Consider the following 19,956-nt stretch of genomic DNA (forward strand, 5'->3'; position numbering starts at 1 on the left):
CATTTGAAACTAATTTTTTTTTTCTTGACCGTAGATTGTACCATATAGATGATCAGCTCAATGAATTTTTACATAATACAGATCTATGTAATTACCACCCATATCAAAATACAGAACATTTGCATATCTCCCTCAAAAGGAAACTTCATGCCTTTTCCCAGTCAACAGCTACCTCTGCTCCTATTAAAAAAAGGTAATCACTATTTGAACTTCTAAAGCATTAATTTGGGTTTTTTTTAGTCTTGAACTTCTTAAAATGAAATTATATCAAAGTGTTCTCTTTTGTACTGGCTTATTTACTCATGCTATTCTTTTATTAAATGCTGTGTTTTATATACTACACTATACAAATACATCAAAATTTATTATATTGCTGATAACCTCTGGAATGTTTCTATTTAGAGGCTATTACGGATAAAGTTGCTATGTATATTCTTAAACATGTCCCTTGTTGAACGTACACACTCACCTCTCTTGAGTATATATCTGGGATTGGGAATGCTGCCTAATGAGGTGGGCAAAACGTTTAAGCTAAATCCTTCTGAATAACAGAATATTAACACAACCTTATCCAAATTCCATTGATCTATATCAACAGAACGAGAATGATTATCATCCCTGGCTATAACTCATGCAGGTGCTATTTTTCTCCCCTGACTTTACTCTGGAATAGTAACTTGAGTGTCACTAATGGTTCATGCATCATACTTATAGAAGTTCAGTCCTGGTACTACAAATTATTTGGTTTTATGACCCTGTGCATGTTCCAAACCTTTTTAAAGTTTCAGGTTTTAACACCTGCAAAACAGCCACAATATACTTCTTGCGATGACTTTATCATGTAAAGGTCTTTAGTCTGCTTATTTCATCTACTTGTATCATGAATGTAAAATCCTAACCACTTGGCTTTAAAATAGTTTGTCTCATCACCTTTTTAGGTGGAAATATACATACACAAATCTAACAGTGAAGCGGGTATTAACTTAAAGGTGATTCTTACTCCATTACAAAATAACTTTATACTGAAATCTGGACAATGATTGCCGCTACAAACTTCTTCCTACTTAATAAAGCTAATTCAGAAAATGAAGACAATATAGTCAACAAAGTTATAATTTCCAATTCTCAGCCACAGACTATAACAATCTCTCAGAAAATCTCTACCCAATTGAAAATTTATATAATAGTTCTAAATTAATTTAAAACATTTTAATATGAGTATATATAATGCAAATTCACTGAATTTTTCTTGGCTAAACACACAAATTGAGAGAGGAAATTTATCTTGAATATGCAACGACTCCAGCAAAGAAAAACAAAACTTTTTTAAAGTGATATCCTCAATAAAGAAAATTGTTTCAAATCAAAGTATTTATTAAAAATCTCTTACCAAATACTCTTTCATCGTTGATATTTTTAATGCAGAACCATAGGCCTGCTGGGAAGGTACACACAAGAATATGTAGATCAAAGAAGAAAGATACCCAAGTCGTAGGTTGATGTTCAGACACTGATGCAATAATTGGAATGTGTATTTTTGCATACCTGGTATTTAAAAAGTTAATATTGTTTAAAATTTAATAAAACAGGAGGAGTTCCTTTTAGATGAAGAAATTTCCTTTGACTGTAAATATGGTTCCTATCCCCTCACCCCTTCTTGCTTAAAAGTATATTCCAATGTAACTTAGAAACTGGAAATAAATCTGGTCTACACTGGTAAAACTAAAACCAATATGCCACTTCTAAAATTGGAAGACTTATCTAAAGCCAGTTATAAAAGTGCTGGCTCTGACTTTTAATACAAAAATCTTTGCTCAAATAGAATTTTCTGCAGTTTTGCTTAGCATCTCATTGTTTGTATCAACAAGCTACACATATTTTGGACTTATTAATAGTAGAAATACCCCATCCAGTAAGATATCATATTGCCATACCTTTCTTAACAAGATGACACAAAGGCAGGTGAGGGAAGAGGAAAGGATAGGACAAATAGCTCCTGAAATGCCCTGAGATTCTAAAACAGTCAATTAAGTATGACTTCTAAAAATCTGACCTAGTATTTTAACCTCATCAGAATAACAGTCTACAACCAGGGTTTTCTTTCCCTCAAACTTTTTGGTGATCCACAGGCTGATCTCTTAAAACATGTCTAAATGTTAGTTTCATTCATTTATACATCATTTGCTTATGCCTTTAATTAGATCTGGGCCTGAGCCCTTTTCATATTATATCAAAAGGCAGGCCCAATCAATAAATTGTTTATTGGTAGAGGTTTACTGGGCCATATAGGAAGTAACAAAAAAGACAAACAATGGGGAAGAGGGAAGAGAAACAAATTATCATCAACAGATTATAGTCTATCCTTCGGAAAACATTTTAGAGACAAAAAGTTTTACTGAACTAGTTGTCTAATTTAAAACCAAATTTTTTTTATTAATTCATTTTATAATAGCACTCTTTAAAAAAATGTAAAAATACCCTCAAGTGTATTTGATAGATTAGAAATATCAAGGAACTTAGATAATGTGGTATTAGGAAAAAAGTTAGGTTTTTTCTTCACAACTCTAGCATATGGGTTTATAACACAGCACCTTAAGAATTAAAAATTAAGTATTACTAAAAGATGGAAACTAAACATAATTGTTAAAAACAAAAATCAATCATTAAATGGGCACACATGTTACCTGCAATGTTTTTTGACAAACGGAACTAAAATAAGGATTTGACCATGTAGAACAGAAATGTATGACTTACATATATCATACTAAAGGTGCATTCTAAACAGGAATTTTAAACAAAGATAAATTACACGGGATGATTCAACATTTACTAAACTAGCATAAGCTGGGTACTTCAGAAACGTTGCCAAGATACTGAAATAGAACAACAGAGAAAAAATGGTATTTTAAAATAGTATTAGGGCAAATAACTTATCCGCACTTACCCAGTGTCCCACAATGAGTAAAACCTGCCACTCCATGGTGCAATGTAACCTTGGAAGAAAAAATGTAGAGGAAATCAATCTGCCTTTTTATTGTTTATTTTTACTGATTGTTATGGGTTAATATAAGTTAATATTAAATAATTTCAGGGTTGTTTTTTTCTTTTGTAAGTGACAACGTATTTCATGCAGCTGGCAGTCAGATAAAATAAGGTTAGTAATCATATAACAACAAATATCCATGGAGATCACATTCTCAGAGAAATAAAAGTTGAGAGATAAAAATCATAAAAAATTTTCACATTCTCCTTTAAACTTCTAGTTGACTAGTAAAGTAAAATAAAGCTAAGACATTAAGATAGCATTTGATAATTTAAAAAAGGGGAAAACATCTAAATAATCCAGTATGCCAAATTTAGATAAATGCAAAGATGATTTTAAACATTCTTGCCTTTACTCTTGTAATTAATCCTTCTTGATTTTGAGCTAGGCTAGTGTTTTAATTTGACAGATGGAATACCTTTAGAGAGAACTGGATTTGTTTATAGAGACAATTGAAGTCAGGATTAGAAAGTCACTTAGAATCTAGAAGCAGGGATCCCTGGGTGGCGCAGCGGTTTGGCGCCTGCCTTTGGCCCAGGGCACGATCCTGGAGACCCGGGATCGAATCCCACGTCAGGCTCCCGGTGCATGGAGCCTGCTTCTCCCTCTGCCTGTGTCTCTGCGCCTGTCTCTCTCTCTCTCTGTGACTATCATAAATAAATAAAAATTAAAAAAAAAAAAAAAAGAATCTAGAAGCAGATGGAAACTGATTTGGTTTGAGTGTTCAAAAACTGGAAAGACAAAGTGTATGCAAACAAAAATGGCAAGACTGCAGTAAGTAACACTGGAAACTCTGAATTTTATACACTTTGGGGCTATTCATTTATCAAGAGAAATATGCTTGAAAGTTTATCTATGTGGGGCTAAAGCACTAAAATTAAGATAGAGTTTAAAAAAAAATCACATTTGTAGTATTATTCAGATTTTAGTAACTTTTACTATTATTTTTTATTGTTTAGACAGAATACAACTGTGGTTGTATTTAACCTACTAGGACAAAATAGAAAATGTACAAAATTTTTAAAGTAATTACCTTTTTGAATAATCTAAAGACAAGATTCACAATCTACAGGTGATGACACTTACCTGTATAAGTCAAATAGATGACACTAAGGAACACAGCACCTGCAGCTAGTGATACACCCAAAAAGAAAAGAGTCTGGAACTCTTGTTTTGTTAATCGGTCTCTCAGATACTGCAAGAAAGCATAAGCTTGCAGCAATGCAAAGACACCTAATTAAAGAAAGAGATGATATAAATAATCAAAAGTACTTTCCCAAAGATATTTAAAAATGTTAATTTAGAAGAGCTTCTTAGGATACCCTGTACCACACATATCAAAGACTAGTCATTTCATCTAACCAACATTTCCTTTGTCAAATAACAGTTAACCAATTAAAGCATTTAAAAAATTGATATTCTTATTTTAAAAATGATCAGACTCCTCATACATGGACCAGATGAGAAAAATCTTATTTCAATAACTAGAGCCTGTTTACCACATTAAACTACTTCCTTGTCCCATATTTTAGTGATATGCTTTCTAGGGGCTAAAAAAATAGAATCATCATTATAAATAGTCCTAAAGTTTATTGAAGGATACAAGTGACTTGGATCAGGAGAATCTGAGTAGTTATCATTTATAGTTGAGTGACAGGCTGTAACCTTAGTTACACACTTATATATAATTCTAAATGACTAAGTATAAATTGAATATAAGATAAAATTAAAGCAGTAACAGCAAAAAAGTACTTTTGTTAAAATATACAAAATTGTTAAAATATACAAAACACGATACAAAAGCACTAGGTGTAAAACTAATAGGCACAAGAGAACCCTAAACCCATATAGCATATTGATTTTTCTTTTAAAAAATTTAGTCATAAGAGTTGTTTTTCAGAATTTTAGAATTTTAACCATTTTAGAATGATTAAGTAAGTATAGTAAAATATTTACATTTTAGGAAATATAAGAACCCATTAACAAAAAGTCAGGTGATTGTGTATCTTCACACACACTGCTATAAAGGATTATATGCTCAAAACTGGATATGAGAATCTGATAAAAGCTAGGGAATATCATGTCAGAGAGTTAAATATTTATAAAATGTTGCAAATAAAATAACTACCCACGGACTGCCTGTGGGTGACACAGACTTTGTGTTAAGAATCTGTTAAAGTTTTATTCAAATATTTCCCATTATCTTGTTAATTGTGACCTAGATTAATAATGGCAAAATAGTCTGCTCATACGGAGAAGAATTAAACTACTTCATAATCAATATAAAAGCCATTTAATTTCAGTTAAAATATATTTTAGGGAGATGTAAAGGACATAAAATGTTCCATCTAAATTTGCTGAAATGCAAAGTTGGTAGTACAGTAAACTCAGTGTACAAATATACTGTTTAAGATTTGTTTAAACAAAGCAAATGTTATTTACTGTTTGCAAATAACATGGATTGTGAAAAGGGAAGATTTTCCTTTTTCAAAACAACAGTAGCTGGGAAAATAGGCTCATTTGGAACACAGTATCACAAAGTCTTAATAAAACTCTATAAGACATTCAATATTTATAAAATATTACTGGCAACGTTTCAGAACCAATATGATGTAAACTTAAAGAAACCCAAAACTCTGAAAGAACTTAATTCCCTTCAGGACTGGCTGGTTATACATTCACATATTCTTTAGAAAAAGGAAAGCAAATATTTTTTTCATACCAGCAGCTGCCATGTGTTCACTTGTCCTGATTGGCTGGAATCCCACAAAAGGTATCTGCATGGATAATATTAAACCCACAATGTAGAAAGTGCTATATGCTATAAAGACAAAATAGGAAACAAGGATAATTTACTACTGCCATTAAGTACTTCAAACATAAATGTATACAATAACTCATATTTTTAAGCAAATTTTTAACTGACCTTATTTTAAGAACAGTATCTTGAAATGACCGCTCTACTTGATATTCTATTTGCTGATTAATTATAAATCATGAAAATTCTTTCTGCTGATCCTTAAAAAACGTTTTAAGTACTTTATTTTGCAAAATATCATTTAGAACAGTTTAGGAGACTGATGCTACTTTCCTTTTCCTAAAATGGAATCAACTTTTCAATCTATCATTAATAATAATTGACATGCCCCAGAAACTATTTAATATATAAACACTATTCCTACTGGCATTACTCTGAAGCATGACTTAAAGAATACTGATCCTCATCATATACAAATAGCTGCTCCTGCTTCAAAAGTTAAGTATTCCACATCCTTTTTATAGTCTAACACTTCGTATAGTACCTCTTAGTGAGAACCACTAAAACCTGTCCACTAAGTTTTATGTCATAAAAGAAGAGATTAAGTATACAAAAGTCAAGCCAAAACACACTAGTTGTATTTAGGTCACTATTTTCAGTTCATTACAGAGAAAGTTAGAATTGGGAATCATTGTAATTGGAAGTTTATCTAGAAATGAAGATAAAATCCAACTGAAATAATACGAAAATTGTTCCATTTATAAAGCTTATTCACATCATCTTATGAAGCATAGTCCATAGTTGTTGGCAAATAAAGTATTCTATTAGGAAAAAAGACTGGAGTGTATTTAGGAAGAGAACTGTTATAGTATATATATTCATGTTCTACACTCTGTGTAGCACAGCCTTCAGCATACACTTCTTTTCCCCTGCTCAGTTGAGAAGGAATGTTTATTTGCTTTCAAAAGAAAGCCATCTATGGAAGGTAAACCATGGGCTAATGGTTCAAATGTTAAGTTGTCTCCTGAGCTGCATGGTAAGAGATGACTACAGTGTTAGGAAAAGGATAAGAAGCTCAAGTAAATTTAATAGGAAGAATCAGTATATGTGAATAAAGTTTCCAATATCCTCAAGATAATAGAGAACTGATTGTCTAGAGACTATAGAAGTCATCCACTTAATAATGTACTTTCCAGGCATATTAATAATGGAATGGAATTACCTTCAGTGAGGTATTTGAATATAAATACATTAAGAATTAAGTAAACAAGAATTTCTATATTATGTGACATAAACTATCAATCAATTTGATTGACGGGATTTCTAGTATCAGTATGTTTCTGTCAGTATTGTGCAGATGCCCTGGCAAACAGTCAAAGGCAGAATCAGGAAAAAAATGGGAAGAAGTGATCTTGAACAACTACGTAACAAAAATTTCAGTTTCCTCTCTATAGAGTGAGGTTTAGATAAAAAGATTTGTAGATCCCCTTCCCACCAACAAAAAACTCTAAGGCTCTATGACCAACCGGCTTTCTACTAGACACCTTCTGCTGAGAAATCAAACCCTAGACAAATACTGAACATAGAAAGGCACAACTAGAAAGGCCAGGCCTGGGATTAACCTTATGTCATTTATGTATTTTAATTATAGGTAAGTCTACTTCTGTCTAAATAGCACCATCACCTCTTAGGCTAGATTTCTCTTTCTTGCAAACACTAATGAACAATGAATGTTCATACTATGTCACAGAATTTGGATTAAATATGACAAGTGGCACATATGAATAAAAAAATACTTAAAAAAACTTGAGGTGAAGTTTATGCATAATCATCTAAAAGTGAACATTTTAGATGTATTTAGTACACTAACAATGTTATGCAACTACCACTGCTCTCTAGTCCCAAAACATTTTCATCACCCCAAAGAAAACTCACACTCATTAAGCAGTTGTTCCCCATTCCCCTCATCCCAGTGCAAAGTAAACATGAATCTTCATTTGTCTCTATAGGTTACTAGTTTGGTCTAATTGCAAAGGTAATACGTTTTTTGTTTTAGAAAAAAACAAAAAGTAAAAAGTCTCTAGTCATTTACTTCCCTAAGTCATATTTTCCAGAAATAATCACTAAAAGGTATGGTGAGCACACACAAACCTATTCATATTCATATTCTCTCTCTTCAAATCGAGCTATTATTATCATGCTTGGCAATGTAAAAAAGTTCAGCAACCACTTGCTTGGGAACTATCGAAGTTTCCTCTCAGTGGTTTGCTCAAGTTCATCCAGACTTATTCAAAAGAAGAATAAACCTCATAATATTCTCAATTCAGTGGTTTTATGCAAGTTCACAGAGACACTGTTATTGGTAAAGAAAAAAAGTCTTTATTATAGAAACAGATGCACTAGAATCCAAGTTATTTAATAAGAGTGATGGGAGAGTTGTTCAAGAAAAAGAAACTCCATCTCAGAAAACATAAAAAGACCAGATGGGACTTCAGTTTGTATTAGTTTGTAAACATAGGTTAATGCCAAATAAAACTGAATAGAAATAAGTTCAACAATATTTTACCTTTGAATACTCTTATCCATATCAGATATGCACCAATGATACAAAGTAATGAATAATATATGCAATAATCCAAAGATCACCATTTTCTTCTAAGAGAACTGGATTCATGTTTTCCTTATTTTTATATTTTTTGGATCACTGATCCTGTGATGTTTACACAGGGGGACAGATGTTCCTCCTAACAGCATTTCTTACTACACAGACATTAAATAAAAGTCAGGATTGCTTGCTAGGTAATATAAAATATCACAAACTCCTCTTGCTTAATATTGTCCTTCTTCTTTAACTGTAAAATTAGACAGACATTTCTGTATCTCAATTTAAATCCCATTTACAAAGCCATGTTTTAAAACATAGAAAATAAGAATTAGATAATACTCAAATAGAAAGAAGTAACTCTCAATTCTTAAAAATAAACACAATCTTTACTACTAAGTAAAAACATATTTTCCTCCATGCTTTGTACAATAGCATCTGTGTTTAAAATTTACCTAATTAATTCATTCAAATATAAACTTTATATCATTATGGTCAAGGCACTCTAAGAATACCAAAAAACCAAAAACCAAAAACCAAAAAAACCCAAACCATCATTAAGATCAATTCCATTCTCTAAGAGTTAGATATCTAATTGGGAAAATCAGAGATGTATGTAACTACGATACAATGAATCAAGTACCTGTCACATCAGTGAAAAATCCCTGGCTCTACAAAAACTTCAAGGAGAGATCTCTTCTGACATGAGAACTAAAGAGGCAGTGGACAACATCTCTACCATTCTCAGAAGACCTCAACAACACAAAAACCCACAGACAGCAATCATTCCCTACTAAGTCGTCCTATGAACTCTCTAGGACTCCTGAACAAATTACTTAATACCCATATCTAACACAACTTTCTACCCATCCATGTTAACTTACAATTCTTACCTATAAACCAGAAGAACAAAGCTTTCCATCAAAGTAGTGAACTCTTAAGAAAATGCACAATACCAATAATGTTGTAAATCATTTATTACATCATGAAAATGTTACCACACTGCCATCCTGTGGAAGCACAGTTACAGGCATTCACTACTGCATATAATATTCCCAAAGTGCTCAAAGAATTCCAGAAAAAATTGCCATTAGATATTTACAAGGTCTACTGTTGTTTGATTATTTACAGCCAAAGAAAATCTCTTTGACTTGGGTCAAATACTAATCTTCTAAACAGACCCTAAACATCTTTCACTGTTAAAATACTTTTATTTTTTTATCCAAAGGTATATATGGAGTAGAGCCAAATTAATTCAGAAAACTACTGTCCTTGACTTAAGGCACAAAACAAGTTGTTCTAGAAAATAAAAGGTACTGAAACTTCTGATTCAAGCTCCATTTAAGTTTTTTCAAGAAGCTCCTGCTGTTATTCAAACTAACCTTTAAGTACCATCTCCCAGACAAAGCCAAGACTTATGTTGATAGTATTCATTATACTTATAAAATACTGTGTACTGTGACTCTTGGGTGGCTCGGAGGTTGAGCGTCTGCCTTCAGCTCAGGGCGTGATCCCCAGGTTTGGGGATGAGTCTCACATCAGATTCCCTGCGGGGAGCCTGCTTCTTCCTCTGCCTGTGTCTCTGCCTCTCTCTGTATATGTCTCTCATGAATAAATAAATAAAATCTTAAAAAAAATACTGCGTACTTCCTTTTACTTCAAGTTGGAAAAGGTTTTATGAATATTACATTTCCATTAACTATGATCTACCATTAAATCACCTTAGCATTTCTGAGTTGCTTCATATCCTGGTTGATATATATTTAATGGAAAGGGCTAACAAAATATTCCTTTGCCATCCCTCTGCTCTCTCAACCAAAACAGTATTAACCAAAAGAAAACCTGTGGAGAAATATCTTAAAATTCAAGCAATTCTGCCTCATTGTTAACAAATATGATTAAAGGACTTTAAGACTGTTGAAGCCTTTGATTAACAAAGATACTTTTACTATTTGATTACTGTGCACCCTGGGTAAATAAGCAGATGAAGAATGCTAAGAAACTTACAGGATACGAATTAAAGCTTAAAAACAAAAAAAGAACCATAAAAATATGGATAATTCTTCTTCTTCTTTTTTTTTTTAAGATTTTATTTATTTATTCATGAGAATACACAGAGAGGAGAGAGAGAGAGGCAGAAACACAGGCAGAGGGAGAAGCAGGCTCCATGCAGGGAGCCCGACATGGGACTGGATCCCAGGTCTCCAGGATCACACCTGGGGCTGAAAGTGGTGCTAAACCGCTGAGCTACCAGGCCTGCCCTGGATAATTCTTCTTCTTTAACAATTAGCAGACATATATAGTAAATACTTTCTTTTCCAAATACACTGTTCATCATTAACTACGTAGAGGATCAGTCTTTGAAACAGGTATTTTACAAGCTCAATTTGTATAAAGAAGCAATGACTTGTTCAAAAACACTTGAGAGACAATTATAACTTTTAAAAATAGCATATGTATTTCATACTGATACCTAAAATGACATCAAAGATAGTAGGGCAGAAAATAAAGAGAAATATATCTGGGTTTGAATTTTATTTCTATCATATGAAAAGCATTATTCACTTAATTTCTGACAGTGGTTAATGAGTTATCAAAGTACATTAAAATATAAATAGTGTGTGTTTTGAAGACTATAGGAAAAAAGTCATGAAATATAATTTTTTTTTAGATTTTATCGATTTATTCATGAGAGACAGAGAGAGAGAGAGAGGGAGAGAGAGAGAGAGGCACAGAGACACAGGCAGAGGGAGAAGCAGGCTCCTTGCTGGGAGCCCGATGTGGGACTTGATCCGGGACGCAAAGATCACGCCCTGGGCTGAAGGCGGAGCTAAACCGCTGAGCCACCCGCTGAGGCTATCCCATGAAATATAATCTTTACATAACTTTTAAGTGTTGGATAATACTCCTAGATAATTAACTCCTTTACAACTGAGATCAGTTACTAAATTTAATATGCAAAGAAGCAGTAACAGACAATTACCAGCAACCTTAATGCACTCATACACTAAGATAAAACAAAGAATTTAAACCATGCAGAATCATAAATCATATTACCACTAAAAATTAATTTGCTTAGGTTCTTCTTAACATATCTCTTTCTTAATGTCAACTACTATGGATAACTAGGTTTCTAAATTCATTTAACTAATACTACTAAGAATCTGTTAATTTATACTACACAAAAGCAAGTCTTCCGGAATATGAGACAAAATTCTCAGTAAGAACAGACTCTTAAAGAAAATCTCAAATCTATTCTTCTAGTCAGAGTATCAAATGATTTACTCCTGTTTAGCTTGTGGAACATGAACATGCATTGTTTCTATTCACTGAAGAAACCTTTTTGATTAAGCTAATGATTACTGCTAAATCATAGGTGACACTCTTATTCTGTATATCCTGGGTCTTAAAGCAAGAAAATAGAAGACTAATCCTTCACAACCTACTTAATGAGTCCTATTAACAACATAGATGGCAGAAGCAAGAGCATCTTCAAGTGTACACCTGAGGTAAAAAATTCTCCCCCAAAGTAACTTTAACGTACCCACTGAGAAAGGCACTGTACAGTACCCACTATAAAAGGAATCCTTAAGTATTATAAACAAGTCTAAGGAAAATTTCCTCAACCCTTTCCTCCAATAATTATGGGATATGTTAATAAGGATAGGTATGAGTACAGAAAGTTAATGTCATGAATAGTTTACCAACTAAACTTCATGTGAACAAATGGAGCTGTTTCTGATCTTGAGCCCACAAAATTAAAGCCCATCATAGTGTTTTTCAAGGGACATTTACCAAAACAAAGAGTTCTATGTATTTCAAAAAATAAAATTGGTAGTCTTCCCTATTTAAACAGATATCAGATTTTATTTTTAAAAAGTGCATTTAGAAGCAGAGATAGGAAATATCTGAGTATAAATACATGGATGACAGCTAAATCTTAAAAGGGAAGAAATAATAGACGATCAACAGATAGCATCGAAAATTGAAAAATAAAAATCAAGAAATAGGAGTTTCAAGTTGTGCTACTGTGCTTCGTATTAAGAAATATATATTTAGTCTTCATCCACTGTTCCTGGCACAGAGCTCCTAAAACCCTGGGAATTTCCTAAGTGATGAGAACGAAGGTGTCTTTTATAATGGTAATGAGGTGACCTTTGCATTTCACCTAAGAATAAAGGCTGGTTGCTGGAGGGAACCAACCACAAGATTAGTGGGTTAGGAATTCCAATCCCACCTCCCTGACCTCCAGGGATGGGAGAAAGGTTAAAGACTGAATTCAATCATCAATGGCCAACGGTTTAACCAATCATGACCCTGTAATGAAGTCTCCTAAAACCTCAAAAGGACAGGGCTCCAAAAACCTTCAGGTTGAATAAATGGAGATTTGGGGAAAGTGAAGTGCCTGGCGAGAGCATGGAAGCTCCATGTTCTTTCCCCATACTTGGCCCAATGCATCTCTTCCATTTGGCTGCTTGTGAATTACATCCTTTTATAATAAACCTGTAATCCTGTAATTATTCCAGCAAAGTAATCAAACCAAGGAGGGGGTCATGGGAACCTCTGATATACAGCCATATGGTTAGAAACACAGGTTACAACCCAGACTTGTGACTGGCATACAAAGCAGAGGCCAGTCTTGTGGGACTGAAGCCTTAACTGAACCCGGCTTCAGATGCCTACCTAAGGATTGATGGTATCAGAATTGAGTTGAATGGTAGGACACTCAGCTGGTGTCAGAGAACTGTTTGATGGTGTGGGAAAACCACTCCCACAAGTTGGAATTGGTGGTCAGAACCCTTTAGAAGTTTATTAGTTTTTAACAAACCAAAAGGAACAACTGAAAGAACTAAGAAAGTGGTTGGCTCAACATAAGAATTTAGGGAGTGAGCCAATTAAGGAAAAGATGGAAAAAAAGATGTGCTGATTTTGCTTATAAACTTTGGAGAAGGGGGAGTCGCACCGACCGGCCGGGCCAGGTGCAGCCCCCGCGTGCCTGGGGGCCACAGCAGCCCCGGAGGACTGTCACGGCGGTGGGCGACCCCGGAGCCCAGTTGACACATCTGTGCCCTTGGCAATGAAAGAAAGTACTCTCAAGAGTTGGACTGGAAAGGTGCCTACCACCACCGAGGGTTCTTGACATCCTTATCCACTTGCGGCAGTTCGATGCTTTCTAAATCAGCGAGCACATCCATAATCCCATGTGCTTTTCCAGACAGCCTGGTTTCTGTCTCCTACGCCTGGCTGTTCGAGGTGCTTAAGAGCTGCCTTGGGAAGAATGTTCAGGTCACACAGAAGGGCAGCTCCTCGGCTAAGCAGACGGCCACCAACATAGGATGATTTGAGAGAGCCAAGGAGAAGTGCTCCCCATTAGACCCCATCGCTAAAAGAAAACTCGCAGTGCTGCTCTCCAAAGGTGGGCAGTTCCTCGGTTAGTGGTGAACACGGTGCCCCTTTCCCAGGACACTGGAGAACCAATGTCGGGCCCCCTGGCAGCCCTGGGGGAAAGGATGGAGCTCCAGATCACTGGGCCAGGGATAACAAACCAGGCTGAGAAGGTGTGACCAGCTTTGTGGGCCCGGAAGAGTGAAGACATTATTCTGCCCAAGGTTCTGGTGGAAGGAAGCTTGGGGCTCTGAGGCCTCACTTAGGAATGTGATAAGAGTGATTTCCTTGCAGGACCCAAGAACTACACAGGTGTAGGGATAAGCAGGGTGGAGAAACTCTCGAGGGTGGGGGTAGAGTAGAGGTCCAGGAATGGTCTGCCGTAGAAGCTGGAACTTTCCATGTGATCAAAAGTATGGGACACGCCTAGGCACGCACCAAGCGGCTTCAGCCTCCATCCCCTCCCCCATCTTTCATCCAGCTGCCGTCTTTTCAGCAAAGGAATTTTATTTGTGTTTTAAGGCAAAAGTCTGGGACCCTATGGGGTCATCTGGAGAAGAGATGTGGCAAGAAGACTCTCCAAGGCAGCTGGCAAGGGTGTAGGTGGGAGGTGGGAAATTTCCTCACACTCAGGGGAAATGTAGCTCCTGCCTTCTTTTCTGATTGCTCTGAGGGGGATGTTTACATTTGTAATGCTGATAATGAGCACTCCATAATCGTTAGCTGGTTGCCAGGCACAACCACCCAGCAGGCCACACCAATGGAGAGTCCCGAGGCCAGGATGGCGGGCAGGCATGCCACTCACAGAGGAAGCTCCCCTTGTACAGTCCCACACAGTGGATTCGTGGGGAGCTTTGGCTACTTCCCCACGCCCTGCTCCTGACTCCCAAATCCTTGCCTGTTGTCTTTGTGGTTTGCCAAGTTAAGAGTGGGAATGCCCCTGGGCCTTGGTGTTGGGGGGAGACACCCAGAAATTGTGCCTCTAAGGATGTATAGGAGTTTACTGGCTGCTTGGAAAAACTGGGGAGGGAGGGGATAGGGAGGCGGAGGGAACACATGTAACACTTGTCGGAAGCCAAAAATAAATAAATAAATAAATAAACTTTGTAGACTATCTGACTTTCTCAATTATATACATTATCTTTAATTTGAAAATTATAAATAAAAATAAGCACACCACTCCATTATTAGTTGTGTTTTAGTTGCTATTTGGTACTTTATGTAAGTACAAGTGTTATTTCTCTGCTATTCTTCTCATAATCAAAAACAGCTGTAGTGAAAGTACATCTTCATTTAAAAAAAAAAAAAAAAAAAAGGAACAATCTTTAGGTATCCCCAGTCTTTATAATCACCTCTCAGCCTCTGGAACTATTTCTTCTTGTCTAGTTATTCCTTCATAATTTTAACACAAACAACAAAGCAAACACTTAAGTAGCACTTTTCATTTAATAACCTTAATATTCTGCAAGGTGGGAATTCTCTCTATTTGATTCATGAGAACACTAAGGCATAAGGAAATTAAGTAATCCTCCCAAAGTTGCATCACTAGTAAGTGACTAGCCCAGGAACTGCTCTGCAGTTCACATTCCATTATAGCAGCTCTCATTTAGGGTTATATCATCACAAACCTTCTATCTCTATTTTTTTTTCTATCTCTATTTCTATACTATTTTCTCCTCTCAAAATTTATTTCCAAAATTTCAGAAGGACACAGTCAGCTGGAAAGCCTAACAAGACTTTCCTGAAACTCAAAAGTCAAAACTGGTTTTCATAAACTCCTTCCCATTTCCATTTTATTCATATGCTGTAATTACATTGTAATAATTTTTTTTAAAGATTTTATTTATTTATTCACAAGAGACACACACACACACACACAGAGAGAAAGAGAGAGGCAGAGACACAGGCAGAGGGAGCCCAATGTGGGACTCAATCCTGGGTCTCCAGGATCACGCCCTGAGCCCAAGGCAGTACTAAACCTCTGAGCCACCTGGGCTTCCCTACACTGCAATAATTAATTATGTTGTACATTATAAGTTCCCTAGAAAGAGACCAACTTTTGATCATCTGTGCCTTCCTATTGGCTGCTAGCATATAACTATCTATTAAACATTTAATTCTCTAGTGAACCGATTTGAATTACCTCAAAAAAAAAAAAAGGTAAAATTAGACAAACTAAATTCTAGTGCTTCCAGTTTTTGTATCCTAGAATTTTTACATGCAATTTTTCCTTTTAATTTTTTTTCAAAATTTTATTTATTTATTTGACAGAGATAGAGCACAAGGAGGAGGAGCAATAGGCAGAGGAAGAGGGAGAAGCAGGGAGCCCAATGTGGGGCTTGATCCCAGGACCCTGGGATCATGACCTGAGCTGAAGTTAGAGGCCCAACCAACTAAGCCACTCAGGTGTCCTTTTTTTTTTTTTTTAAGATTTAATTTATATTCATGAGAGACACAGAGAGGCAGAGACATAGGCATTCATGAGAGACACAGAGATATAGGCAGAGTCCCCACAGTGAGCCCGATGTGGGACTCAATCACAGAACCCTGGGAATCACAACCTGAGCCAAAGACAGATGCTCAATCACTGAGCCACCCAGGTGTCTCAAGTGCCCTTCTTTTAATTTTTTGTTGTTTAGCATTAGGTATGTTTCGTTTATATATTGCCAAGTATAAATACAATGCTTAAATATTTTTATTTTTTGGTTTTAATTTTAATTAAAAAAACTTTTAAGTAAGCTCTATGCCCAATGTGGAACCTGGACTCATGATGTCAAGATCAAGAGTTACATGCTCTGCCAATTGAGCCAGCCAGGCACTCCTCTGATTTTATTTTTAATTCACTCAACAGCAAGATTATCTTTCTCCACTCACAAACTCTAAATTCCTAGAATAATTTGTACAGAAATAAAGTATGTGGTATGTCTATAATATCTAATTTTTTATATGATGATTTCACCAGAAAATATTACCATAAATAAAAATACATTTTAGATATAAAAATTGTTTAAAAAAGGGTGACTGTTACTTTTCTTACTCTACCTCACTAAAGAAAACAAAGACAATAAGTGAATTCCCCAGTGACATTTAAAAATCATTTATCAATACTAGAAACCAATTTCTTCCTTCTCCTTAGATTATTATTCCAATGTAATGAGACCCTTTTATAAGTCATCAGAGATAAAATTCATATTTCTGTAAATGAAAAAGTCTCATTTATTATAAATTTAGTACATGCTCATTGTAGAAAATGTGAAAAGCAGAGAAAAGTATGAAGGAGAAATATCAGTAGTAATCCTTGCTATCTGCCTGCTTTTTATTCAGATTTTCCTATATCATCAAATACTAACTTTAATGATGCCATAGTATTTCTTATGATATGGCAACACTACAATTTAAATGGAACAAACTATTTTCGCATTATAACTTACACCATAGTGAACACCCCCTAAACATATCTTCATCTTTAATAAAGTGTGATAAACTTTTATAAAGGTTAAGTAATTTTACATCTCATTAGGGTTATGTGATATCTGCAGACCAGTCTTTCTATAAATGCAAAATAAGACATGAGTGTTCTTTTATCTTGTTAAAACATCAGAATCCTATTTAAACATAACTTTGTATAATTCACATTTGAATATAGTGACATATACCACGTCTAGAATATTTCTTCATGAAATAATTTAACTTTATACAATTCCTCCCCACCCAAATTTCAAGTAGTAGGAGCTTTTCTTCTCCCTTGCCCTCATGCCCTCCTGTGCCATATCTACCCTACATCCATATTAACTTCCAGTGCCCCCCTTTCCACATGTGAACAAACTGAGTCTCCCCTGGCTTACCAATGGATTCTAAAGACATATGCAAAAAATTTATTAAAAGGGAAAACCACTTTTCATAATTATTTCAAATGATTCATTTTTATTTCATTTAATTTGATAATGAAAACCCAATCAAACACATGGTTAAGAGTTTGGCATTTATCAGTCATTATTTCTTTATCTAAATGTTTCTGTTCACCTGGAGAGAAAACTACAAAGGATGGTATGTGGTAAAATGAGAGGACAATCTATATCTATATCTATATCTATATCTATATCTATATCTATATCTATATCCACACTTTATAATGTTTTCATATTTTCCAGGACCATTAAGCTAGGTTAAATTGAACTTAAATCTTGATACATTAGGATATAGAAAGAGAATTGACTGTTTTACACCATCACTTTCCATCTATTTAGAACTATAAAAGAGCATAAAACTCACCTCAAATACTCTTAGTTATATGAATGGAATAAGTGATTAAGGAACAAGGAAGGTGGGTTAGAGAGTCTGAACACTATGAAATTATCTGAGGCATTTACTAATCTAACTTCATATACATGTATAATACCATCACACTATTTTATTTTTCTTCCCTGTGAAAAGAAGAAACATTTTCAAGAGCCAAATAAGCAGTATTAATTTCATACTTCTGTAAAATTACAAGATAAATCTTATTCATCAAATATAAGGTCTTTTCTTAATTTTTACCCTACTAGATTTTAGTGCTAACACTCAAAAGAAGTTGGACACTGCTCATGTCTTATACTTTCAGGTAGAAAATCCTTTCATTTGACCTCTTCAAATATATTTATCTGGCTACTTCTGACTACTTTGGCTCTCTTCCTCTTCCTGATTCAAGGATATTTAATAAATCTATCCCTCAATCTACTCCCTATCCTATTCCCCTAACCATTACATTTTCAAGACCTGGGGCACTGGGTGGCTTAGTTGGTTGAGCATCTGACTCTTGATTTTGGCTCAGGTGGTCATCTTGGAGTCATTGGATCGAGCTCCATTGGACTCTGTGCTCGACGGGGAGTCTGCCTGAGATTCTCTCTTTCCTCTGCCCCCAGCCCCTTTGAAATAAATATATAAATCTTTGGGAAAAAATAATTTCAAGACCCAAAAGTTTTTAAATTAAACAACCTCTTAGTTCCTCCCCTATTACCATTTAACTTAAAAAACAATTCCTTTATAGATTTCTAAAACAAAAAGTTGAGACTTAAAATCTATCATCTTCCTTTCTGGATCCCAAAGACTGTTTACAGTGTGTTCAGAGTAGAGATATATCACTGATTGATGTATTTCAACAGTAAGGTATTTATTTATATGGTAGGCACACAGTTAACAGTAAGTTTTAGCATCATGGGTTGTGCAGCTAAAACATGTTAAGTTCAGGGATCCCTGGGTGGCGCAGCAGTTTGGCGCCTGCCTTTGGCCCAGGGCGCGATTCTGGAGACCCAGGATCGAATCCCACATCGGGCTCCCGTTGCATGGAGCCTGCTTCTCCCTCTGCCTATGTCTCTGCCCCTCTCTCTCTCTCTGTGACTATCATAAATAAATAAAAAATAAAAAAAATACTTAAAAAAAATAAAACATGTTAAGTTCAGGCTACAACCAAATGATCTTGAATGAATTACATCCTTTCTTGTTTCCTCATCTGTAAAATGAGGATAGGATAGTAATAGTACCTACTACTCACTCACAGTGTGGTTATGAAATTAAATGAGTTAAGTACATGTAAAAAACAGGATCATTTGTAGTGTAAAATTATTTCAGTGATGCCCCATACCCATTAGCAGTCACTCTTCCACTCCCCAAACCCCTAGTAACTGCTAAACCTACTCTGTCTCTAAGGATTAGTCTATTCTGAACATTTCATACAAAAAGAGTCCTATAACATATGGCCTTATGTGTATGGGTTATTTTACTTTTCAAGGCTCATGATGTATCGGTACTTCATTCCTTTTTGTGGCTAAATATTCCACTGTATGAATATACCATACTTCATTTATCCATTCATTAGTTTATGGATATTAGGTTGTCTTCACTTTTTGGCTATTAGGAATAATGAATACTGCTATGAACATTAGTGTACAACTTTTTGTGTGAATAATTACTTTCAATTCTCTTGGTTATATATGTATACCTAGGAGTTGAACTGCTGGGTCATATGGTAACTCTATGATTAAGTTTTTGAAGAACTGCCAAACTACTGTTTTTTTCTTTAATTAAGAAAATAAGCTTTGTATCTTAGTGTTACTGCTTACCAACAACATTATCATAATGGGATTGTATTATTTTATTAAGACATTGGGTTCAGACCACAACTTCTCT

At 35.0% G+C, this 19,956-nt stretch overlaps 1 protein-coding gene across 2 annotated transcripts in view; it reads right to left on the bottom strand.

The window, feature by feature from the left end:
• STT3B (STT3 oligosaccharyltransferase complex catalytic subunit B) overlaps positions 1-19,956 on the bottom strand; it is a 107,538-nt gene that overhangs the window by 14,828 nt on the left and 72,754 nt on the right. For both annotated transcript variants that reach the window (XM_025461088.3, XM_025461090.3), the window contains exons 6-9: positions 5,766-5,864; positions 4,130-4,276; positions 2,945-2,993; positions 1,391-1,545 (exon numbers count right to left, since the gene is read on the bottom strand). In XM_025461088.3, coding sequence (XP_025316873.1) covers positions 1,391-1,545; positions 2,945-2,993; positions 4,130-4,276; positions 5,766-5,864 — 450 coding nt within the window. The remainder of the gene's footprint in view (positions 1-1,390; positions 1,546-2,944; positions 2,994-4,129; positions 4,277-5,765; positions 5,865-19,956) is intronic.

Source organism: Canis lupus, chromosome 23, assembly GCF_003254725.2.
Source record: "Canis lupus dingo isolate Sandy chromosome 23, ASM325472v2, whole genome shotgun sequence".
NCBI classification, from domain to species: Eukaryota; Metazoa; Chordata; class Mammalia; order Carnivora; family Canidae; genus Canis; species Canis lupus.